Source organism: Branchiostoma lanceolatum, chromosome 2 (assembly GCF_035083965.1).
Source record: "Branchiostoma lanceolatum isolate klBraLanc5 chromosome 2, klBraLanc5.hap2, whole genome shotgun sequence".
Classification (NCBI taxonomy): domain Eukaryota; kingdom Metazoa; phylum Chordata; class Leptocardii; order Amphioxiformes; family Branchiostomatidae; genus Branchiostoma; species Branchiostoma lanceolatum.
The window spans coordinates 29,794,362-29,804,558 of NC_089723.1; the positions used below are offsets into that span (position 1 = coordinate 29,794,362).

A 10,197-nucleotide genomic window follows, 5' to 3' on the forward strand; every position below is an offset into this window, starting at 1 on the left:
GGTAAAAGGTGAGACAACTAACATCAACTCTTTTACTGTTCAAAAATTACAGAATCAAATTCCAACTATAACTGAAAAAAGCAGCTTGTCAGTGTAACTGTTTTTAAAATGTTGAAATGAAAACCACTGATTTTCCTTTGTTCAGAAACTTAAAGGTTGCCACATTTGACCTACATCTAGCACCTGTAAGTTGAATGATTAAGTACATGAATGCTAAATGTGCTTTCCCTGTCTAAGAAAATTCACAGGAAAAAGCAACTTTCTTTCCATCTATTCCATTCACTTTCCGTACACTGTCAGACAGTATTGCATTCCTAAGTGTCAATATCAATATTACTTAATCTGTTGTGCCCAAATGCATTACAACCATCACATACACAAAGTGTCAAAACTCAGTAAAGAAAAAAATGGGTTCAAACTTTATTTTTCATACTTCATACACTTTCTACATCATGTGTTTATCAAGAAAAGCACAAAATTGAAAATCACAATTAAAATCATATTACTGATGTTTCGCCCAATGAAACTGACAGCAAATATTGGGCAATGAGTAACATTATGACAAGTTACAATACTTATTGCAGTTATGCCCATTACAATATGACAGCAGCAAATGGAAGATTGACATAACAAGCATATTTGAGTCTACTTGTTATGACCAAATATTTTCTTCCTGAGGTATTCCTTCCTTTCATTGTTAGGGTGCCTGGGTAGCTCTAGCCACTCATAGTAGGGAATCTGTGAGGAATACAAATGTACCAATATCATTAAACTGCAACAAGCTTTATGTCAATAGTAAAAGGCTATAGGGAATACCAAGAAGAGGCAAAAAATTGTTCTGTTTCCTGCAATAATTGTAAAAAAATTATATGCAATGTTAAACAAGGCAATCAATTTTTGTCTGTGGGTCTATTTTATCTGTTATTTAACATCATTCCATTATGCCTGATACAAAATCAGTTTGACAATTCTCAAGGTTTTTTTTTTCAAAGTTAAGGTGGATTGTACAGTGGCTTAAAAACAGCCATAAATTATGTTAATACAGAAGCTTACAAAGGCCAGAAGCTCCAGGGTTCTTATCTGCTACGTATCTGGACCAGCCCCATGAGGTGTAGCCAAAAATGAATCCTCTACAGAATGCATTCATGGACTCTCACATAGGTGGAATTTTTATAATGCCTTCAAATTGTGGCCAACACCTTTACCCAGGTTCCATCCCTGATGTGTTGGCTCCTCCCCTGAGGTGTTGCCAAAAGATCTGTGTACTGTAATTCACTTTATCTGCATGGTGGCAAATCTTCACAGTGTAAGGAAAATGGACATTTTCACTGAACTCTAACTGCACAGTGGTGGCAAGTGATTTACAGTACAGGTGTGTGAAGCTTCATAGATACATGTAACAACAGGTTTTTTCACAGTCATCAGATGATTAGTTCATGGTACAGAGGTGACCGTGAAAACAGTGAGCATAAAGTGAAAGAAACAAGAATTACAGTATCAGATATACCAAGGAGGTTATACACAGATCTTTTGGGCGACGCCTCAGGGGAAGACCCTGCTATGTAATGTGTCTGATGCCTGATGTTCTCACCTCTACGACCTGGTACCCCAGCTTCCTGAGTTGTCTCCTCTTCATCTGATGGACCCCCAGCAGAGAGTGGCTGTTGTAGAGGTGGTGCTTCATACTGGTGACCTGTACGGCCAGTCTGGGGAGGGGGGAGGATTTACATCACTGAAGTTCAAGTGTAGACAATACAATTCAACCACTTTTACTAGTATACTAACTAAGACTGAGTTGCAAGTGATAATAAAACCCTTTTTCTGGCCAAATGTACTTGAAAATTACATAAAATCTTTTATTTTCAAATTCTGCGTCCTATGACAACAAAGGAATTATGGTCTGTTTATAGGTATGGTGAGTAATGGTTAGGTGTGAAGCTTTGATGGTGATAATGTTCCCAAAGGATGACAGCATTCATTCCCAAAGGATGACAACAGCCTACAACAGCACAGAGAGCTAATGCTCTCTCTCCCCACCTTCACGTTTTGACACAAGCGGGATTTCCTAGCTATAAGTAACATGATACTGTGGCCGCCAGTCCCAGGCGCCCGCTTATGACGCAATTTTCAAACGACTACAGGAGTCAGTGTAATGCCGTTTTGGGTATATTTAGCATGCATAGATTTAGTATTTTGAATCTTAAATTTTGGTTTCCTTTAAAATTCAACCACAATCGTCATTTAATGGCTGATTTTCTGTGGCTATTATTAGACCAAAATTTCCAGCCAATCCAGATTAAGTAATAATGTACCTTGTTATATTTTCTGTGTCTTGGTTTTCAGGTTCGACTTCCTCTTCCTCCTCCAAACTACTTTCTGATTTTGTACCTGCAGTACAAAAATAATCAACATAAATTATCAAATTGTACACTGTGACCAGCTTTAGGCCATGTGATACATAGTTAGAAGGTCAGGCCTGTTGCCAACTTGCCAGTGTCTAATTCAACAAAGTTAAAAGCAACAGGAGAATGCAAAAGATTTTAACTTTTTCAGAGGTCATAAATTAACATTGAATTGTTTTGCATAATGGTCAGGCATGACTTGACTTTATTTGGGATCCACAATTAGCTTACAATATGAATGTAGCTATTCTTCCTGTGGTCCTTGACAACAAACCAACTAAGTTTACAAGTGACTTTTCTTACATTGGGAAGAGCATGATGCAATGAACTCTCATGGTAATTACAAGTGGAGAGTAATTAAGTGACAAATCTAAGGACAAAACGTATGCAGACGAAATTTCTTCTTATTGACAAAATGAGTTTTAACAATGTTATAATCTATCATCTTCCAATAAAACAAACATTTTCAGAACAACAAGATGTTAACCTTCTTACTGCCGTGAGCCCATTTACAATGTGTAAGACCACTAAGTTGTATTGGTAACAGCGGGTGTAAGCACACAGATTGTTAAAGCCTCTCACCAGTTAGAACATCAATGAGGTTGTCATCCAGCCGGATGTTTGCTTGTTTGTTCTTGCCAGGAGGTGTAGAAACAGAACCAGTCATCATCATTGCCTGGTTTGTCTGGTCCACATGGATCTCTATATCTACAGGAATAAACAACAACGAAACAACAACAGTCATTGTCACTGCATGGTTTGTCTGGTCCACACGTATCTCTAAGGAATTAACAACAACAAAACAACAACAGTCATTGTCACTGCATGGTTTGTCTGGTCCACATGTATCTCTATATCTACAGGAATAAACAACAACAAATCTAAAACAACAAACAGTCATTGCCACTGCCTGGTTTGTCTGGTCCACATGTATCTCTATATCTACAGGATCAAACAACAACAAAACAACAACCAGTCATCATCACCGCCTGGTTTGTCTGGTTCCGATGTATCTCTATATCTACAATAAAAAATATATCAATAGAATTCCAAAATCTTGCAGGATTTCCAGTGTAACAGGCCAAATGTACCCATGGCAAGAATATAGATCTACCTGGGCCTATTCTGTCGGGGGTTTATTCTGAACTGTTACACTGGTTTACATGTAATTTGTATAGTCTACATTTTTACAGTGATTGTCTTGTTGACTGCTCCAATCATTTTTAACCAGGGAATCACAAACTGACACGCACAAAACATGTAGAACTACACATCGTTTATTCACTATGATCCTGAACACCCACTGTAGAAAGACCCCAACGCCCCCCAGGGGCCCAGTGCCTGTGCGCGAGTACATTAGTGGGTTCTGGGCCAAACATCCCGCCACTGCGCCACAGACACGCACAGTGACACCAAATATGCGCGAGTATAATAGTGGGAGATGTAAGTTACATGTCTAACCTGTAGACTTGAAGTGTGGCAGGATGTGATGAACCTTGAGTTGTTTCCTCCCCATCATCTGTTCCAGTACCCTGACCACCTCCGCTAGGTTCTCCCGGTACGTCAGCTCATGTTTCACACTGCCTCCTGCACCCTGGAATATAACAAAATACTTATCATCATACATGTAGCTTATTCCAACTCAATCAATGTAGTACCAAAAAAAGCTGCCAGGGGCAAAAAATCTAATTATTTCTTTGACTGGTTCTCACCATGTAGGTAATATCATGGAAATAAATAGTGACTATGGCTTTTTCCAAACACGACGTACAAAAACCAAACGCAGTACCAAAGAAAGCTGATAGGGGGCCAAAAATCTAATCTTTGATTGGTTCTCACCACATGCAAAATATCATGGAAAGAAATAATGACTATGACTGGCGGCCAAAGAAAGCCTATTGTGGATAGTGCCTAATTGCAGTTATAAATGCTCTAAATATCGTTTACCCATTGGATTTAGGGGGATATCTTTTCATAGCTTAAAAAATAAGTGTGCTTGGCATTGTTTATTGCATATGGGGCCATAAGAGTTGTAATTTTTATTTTGTTATCAAATCCAATGGTACAGCAAAATTGTTGTATGAGACCTCAAAAATGACCACTTTAGGGTAATGTCATTCTTGTGGCATCAACAAGTTGGACCTCTGACCTCTGGTAGTTGTTTGATGAACTCCTGAGAGAGCCTGTGTCCGGTATAGTCCTCACACTCCACTCCGACTGTACCATCAATAACATACAGGTCACGCATGGTCTCCCAGGGACAGTACTCTGGTAGGGACATTCAAAAAAGGTTAATGTTACATGTATATGTATAAGTTGTATCTGAAAACCTGTGGTACATGTATGACCATTCTCAAATTCTTTCATTAAGTCAAAAGGTCCGTATGTTCGAAGAGATAACGTTACCTATTTTCAATCTAGAAACAGGAATTGTTAGGTGGATGATCCAATGTTCTGCTGTTGGTCCTGGGTTTGAATACCGACACGCCACGACTTTGTGGGAAATGCACTTAACAGTACACGACTTTCCTCACTTCACTCAGACAGAAATGAGTACCTAGCGTCAGTTAGGGACGTCCCTCGGATAGGATGTTAAATGGAGGTCCCATGTTTGAGGATAGCCATACCTCGAGCACATGTTAAAGAACCCACAACAAATTTATCCAAAAGAGTACGGGTCCTTCCCAATGGGAGTGGATCAAATGGATCTATCCAAATAATATTATGCAGCTTGTACTCTTCAGTACAAACCTGGTGTTTTATGCCATGAGGCGGTTTACCAGGTATGGAATACAAACAAACAAACAAAACTGACTTTGTATCTGCTGCAGGGTGTCTGGATTGAACACAGTGTTGATGAGGTCATACGGGAACCTCTCCATGTAAGCCAGCGCCACCACACTGTACACCAGGTGTTCTGGGAAGGTCTGGAACTCAGAGGAGCGGGCATACAACTCCTGCAGAATAAACCACAGAAATATCAAAGGTTGACAGCGTCTCTGGCTTTATCAATTCTTTATGGCTGATATAGACAAGGTAGAATGCCAAGGGGAATGCCAAGGGGAAGTATGATCTTGTATGATACAATTACATGTAGACGACACAAGCCTTGATACTGCCAAAGGACCAATTTAAAGGTGAAACATCCCTGTGACATGCCTGTCACAGGGCTATGTACAGCTAGCTTGTATTCAACACAATGTTTGCAGCATACCCTCAGATAAACAGCCTATCCCTACAATACATCCTTCTGAGGCCTTAGTGCCAGACAGCTGCCAGCCAATCAGATACTTCCTAGCACCTCTTGCTGTTATTGCTGGCTAAGGTCCCAAAATGGTCATTGGAAGTTACCAGCCAATCAGGTCGTCTCTTATGGTCAGGAGGAGCTGTGATTGGTTGGCAACTTCACAGCACCCTCGCCTGGGAACAAGAGCTCTACCATAATGCCCCAGAAGGATGGATTACTAGTATACAGTGGTTTGCCTGGGTATGATGCTGATATATTATATAACAGTTAGCTGTTACAGTATCTCTGCATCTGGTGAGTGGGGATGAAGTTAAAGAGTAAAATACACTGAAAGGTATTTCAAAAGACTTCACGACACACTTAGCTTTGCCCTGCAGAAGACACATACCTTTACCATAGTATCAAGAAACAGGTCAACGTTGGCTGGACGAAAGTTAAGCTGTGCAAACGTCCACAAGAACTTGGCGATGTCTTTGATCCGACACAGTCTGGCATCTTTCACAGCTTTCTCAGACACAGCTTCGAGCAAGTCCTTGTCGATAATGTGTAGCGCTCCATACGTGAAGACCAACTGCATCACAGACACGAGCGGTAGGTCTTGGATAACGCTGGAAAAGGTTGCAGCAGCCTTCTTGAAGAGAGGCAAGTGGACTGTCGTGGCATGTCTGAAGGCCTTGAAGACACTGACGGCACTGAAGAAATCTAGTTGGTCAAAATGTTCGCAGGCTTTGTCCCCCAGGATTTGCAACAGTGCAGCAGACGATATGATAGTCTGCGACTTGAAGTAACCCAAGCAGATTGCCGCAATCTCTTTTCCATTTAGATCATTAACATATGAAAGCACCATGTCTTCTAGTTTCTTCATGAGAGTTAACGGTGCTGTCCTGTTTTCTCCGATCACATAGAGCAGCTGCACCAGTTGGTGATGGGTCAGCTCGAGATACTGTGGCTCCACGCGCTTCAACATCCGACCGTTGTAATCAACAACTACCCGGCCAATCGCTCGCCAGGTGTCGGATACAAGTAACATCGTATCAATGTCCCAATTATAGACCCGCCTTTCGCACTCCGAAATAAACTTCCTGTAGATGCGATGCCAAACTGGGATCCCTAAGTTGTGAAGGGAGACTAAAACAGTTACGAAATCTTTGTCCGTGAACATTTTGCAATAGTTTGATACCATTGTGAGACATGGGTCGTAATGATCACTCAGTAAAAACTGAGAAATCCTCTTCTGTGGTTGTCTAGCTAAAGCCGACAGACTGTCGGCCAGAACTGCAGGACTAACATCTCCTTTGCTGTCACTGATTGCAGCTAAGACACTCTCAATGTCTACATCATTTTCACTTCCTTTGCAACGATGAGACTGAAGGAAGTTGTGAGCTGTGAGATACCTGTCCGAGTCTTCATAGAAGCTTCTTGTAGCCGCCTTCTGATCAAATTTTTCTTCCCACTTTGGACGTTCTAAAAAGTCCTTGATCCTAAACTGGCCACTTCTGTCATGATGCCTTTCATTTAGGTTTCTCTTGCGAACTGTATGATGCTTAGGAATCGTTGACTTTTGTAATGTGGTTGTGGAATAGCACATGACTTGATAATGCGTGGAGGGATTCTTTGCTTGGGAGTAAAATCTAATAGCAGTGGGAGATACAGTCATGGGAGAAACCAGGAAAAAGCTGGCTTCTGTACAGTATCTTCTGAAGTACGTTTGTAACCCTAGTCTTAAACAGCCTCCCCTGGAAGCTTGACTCAAGGTAAAAGATGCCATGTTGGTATCTGAAAAAAAAGAGGAGTTGTTCAATCAATTCACAGCATACAACCAAAGGTGTGAAATTTGGATTCTCATGGTATCTCTCCATGTGCAATTTGCGAAGGACAATTCTATTCGATCAGAAATAATCTGGATAGGGTCATCAGCAGCTAGACTGTCAAAACAAGGTTAAAATCAGCTGATAGAAGGTACACACATAATGGCGCCCCCTGTCGTCTGTTGTGATTACTACAGATAACAGTGCAAATGTTGTGTAACCTGTGTAAGACACTAAAACGTCTTCCTACTGAGTGGCCTCGGCAACTAAATGTGCGCGACGTAAATAATTGTTTCTTGAGTCGGATTACGGAAAATAACGTGACATACCAGAGAACTACCGGCTAAAAGTACATCACACATACTATCTTTGTAAAGCCGCGGGCCTTGCGTAAGCTTAGCTTCGTACTGGGAGCGGGGAAAACGATATATCTGCGAAAATTACCGTGACACAAAGAATCAAACAGTCGCTACTCATACCTTGGTACCCAACAGCCCCTGTTATGTTAATGTTTCCAAAATCTAAAGTAATCTTTGGATCAGAGATTGACGAATCGCCTGGTCCTTCCGAAGCTGTTTGCTTCCGGACTGAACATGTGTTGCCCTGACCCGGAAGTAAACTGTGTGGGCCCTACCATTTACACTAGAAGATCAAGGAGGCTTGATAGATCATTTACAATTCCACATAAAATTCAGTTTCTCAAATTTCCCAAAAAGAAAACCCTCGAATCCGTTTGATATAATGAATCCTTAATGTTGGTGAAGTGAATTCATTCATTTGCTTTGAGGCCGCGTTCAAATTTATTGTGGACCCTTCCAACTCTACTCTGGTATGGGGTAGGCCGTATAGGGACCATTAAAATGGCCTTTTATGCAAATCATGGCTAAAGCCATCTTAAATTAAAACATTTACCTACATCTCGAACCTCCAATCTGTACCACCCCTGCAAAACTGGACTGTCCCGTCTGTGTTTAGGTAAAAAAAAGGAGGTCAATTCCGGCATATCAACGACCCAGAAGTTCAAGTTAGATGAGATTTCACCACACCCCCTGTTGAAGGCTGTTCTATTAATGAACTACATTTTATAAGCGAATGTCCCAAATTCGAAGCCGAAAGAAACAGATTATTCACGAAAGTATCCGAAATCTCTAAAAGCTAATGTCTAGATTAAGAAATACACAGAAATTCCTTTTGAAATGGCCCACTCATCATCGAAAGTGTGGGACTTTTTGTTGTCCACTGCTGTCAAAGAAGAAGTCAAACCACGCATTAGTACGGTAGATATAGAAACTTATTGTAGACTAGCAATATAGTACGATCTTTTATCACATGTATGCCTTATGTTTTACTTTATGTTTGTACATCGTCATTGTTGTCAACTTGCAATTAGCATACGGGCATGAATCTGCAATAAACTTATCATTATTATTATTAATGTATCAGTGAACGGATCCCACTCAGGTCTTTCCGATCGCCAAGAGCGATTTTCCTCCGTTCTGGAGCTGTCCGCGCTTCTGATGACGTCATGGTTCGACAGGTGAAACCTTTCCTCGCTCGCTCACCGACGCACGAGGGACGGGCGGGCGGAGAATAGGCTCTCGATCGAAGGGTCTGGGTGGGCCCTGTCACCTAAGCGCAAACGCTCGGTCCTCTTTGTGTCCTACCTTCCGCAAAGTCGAAAATACTCCGGCGGTATAGAATGCCAATGGCGGGAGAGTATTTTCTCCGTTTCTCTCACGTAATATAGAAGCGGAAGGATTCGTGTGAACTAACATAGAAGAGAAAATGCTATAATTCCATGCTAATAAATGATGGGAATTTTATTCTCGTTTCTATTTTGTTATTTGTAGTTGACCGTACGAAACTTACCTTACATTTTCCTATTTCTATTATCATATTCTATTATCGATAATATTTTGTGGTTTTGAATTTAGGATAGATTAGCCTCGCGGTATTGCTCTTAAATACTAGTACTAAGTAGTTGTTGCCGCACCTTCTACCATGTGCGATTGTTTAGCGATAAAGGTCATTCATTCATTATCGTTCTTGTACTTTATTCCTCCCTTGGGAGAGCATTGAAGTGGACATATTTACAAAGTCAAAGGGGACGCCATGTCAATTTATATGTGGTGTAGAAAAAATAAAAATGCTTTGGAAAATAAATTATCTTTCATTAATTCATTTATCCATTAATCCATTAATTCCTTAATTCATTAATTCACCAATTCATCAATTCATCAATACGTCAATTCGTCTATTCGTCTTTTCGTCGATTCGTCGATTCGTCGATTCGTCGATTCATCGATTCATCAATTCATCAATTCATTAATTCATTAATTCTTTAATTCATTAATTCATTAATTCGTTTATTACTTCATCAGCATAGAAAGCCACAAATCCAGGTCCACATCATTTGGTCCATTCTAACGTTTTAATCGTGATAGGTCTACATATTTATCAATTCAAATATATAGAATCCTAATACATAGTATAGACAAACATTTAAGGTTAACATTCCGTTGCTTTTACAATTGCTACATCTTGGCCATGTACACTACAAAGACTGCATACATAGGGACATATACAGTGATGCCGTTATACGCTTATACTGTATAATAAGCGGCACTTCTAAATAACATGTGCAACATGAGACAAAATATGCTCGAAATTGACAGCTAAAGGATGTAAACGTCCGATGCAGAACAATGAAGAGATAATAATGTTTTTGTATTGGTTAAGA

General features: G+C 40.4%; 1 protein-coding gene across 1 annotated transcript; it reads right to left on the reverse strand.

Moving 5' to 3' along the window:
• Positions 1 to 401: 401 nt before the first annotated feature.
• LOC136428486 (FAST kinase domain-containing protein 5, mitochondrial-like) lies at positions 402 to 8,068 on the reverse strand. The gene is made up of 9 exons (XM_066418037.1): positions 7,937 to 8,068; positions 6,038 to 7,425; positions 5,218 to 5,359; positions 4,552 to 4,670; positions 3,864 to 3,996; positions 2,985 to 3,110; positions 2,313 to 2,388; positions 1,592 to 1,706; positions 402 to 738 (listed from the first exon to the last, which is right to left on the reverse strand). Exons 2-9 carry the CDS (start codon positions 7,415 to 7,417, stop codon positions 646 to 648), a joined length of 2,184 nt encoding a protein of 727 aa, XP_066274134.1. The 5' UTR covers positions 7,418 to 7,425; positions 7,937 to 8,068; the 3' UTR covers positions 402 to 645.
• Positions 8,069 to 10,197: the final 2,129 nt, after the last annotated feature.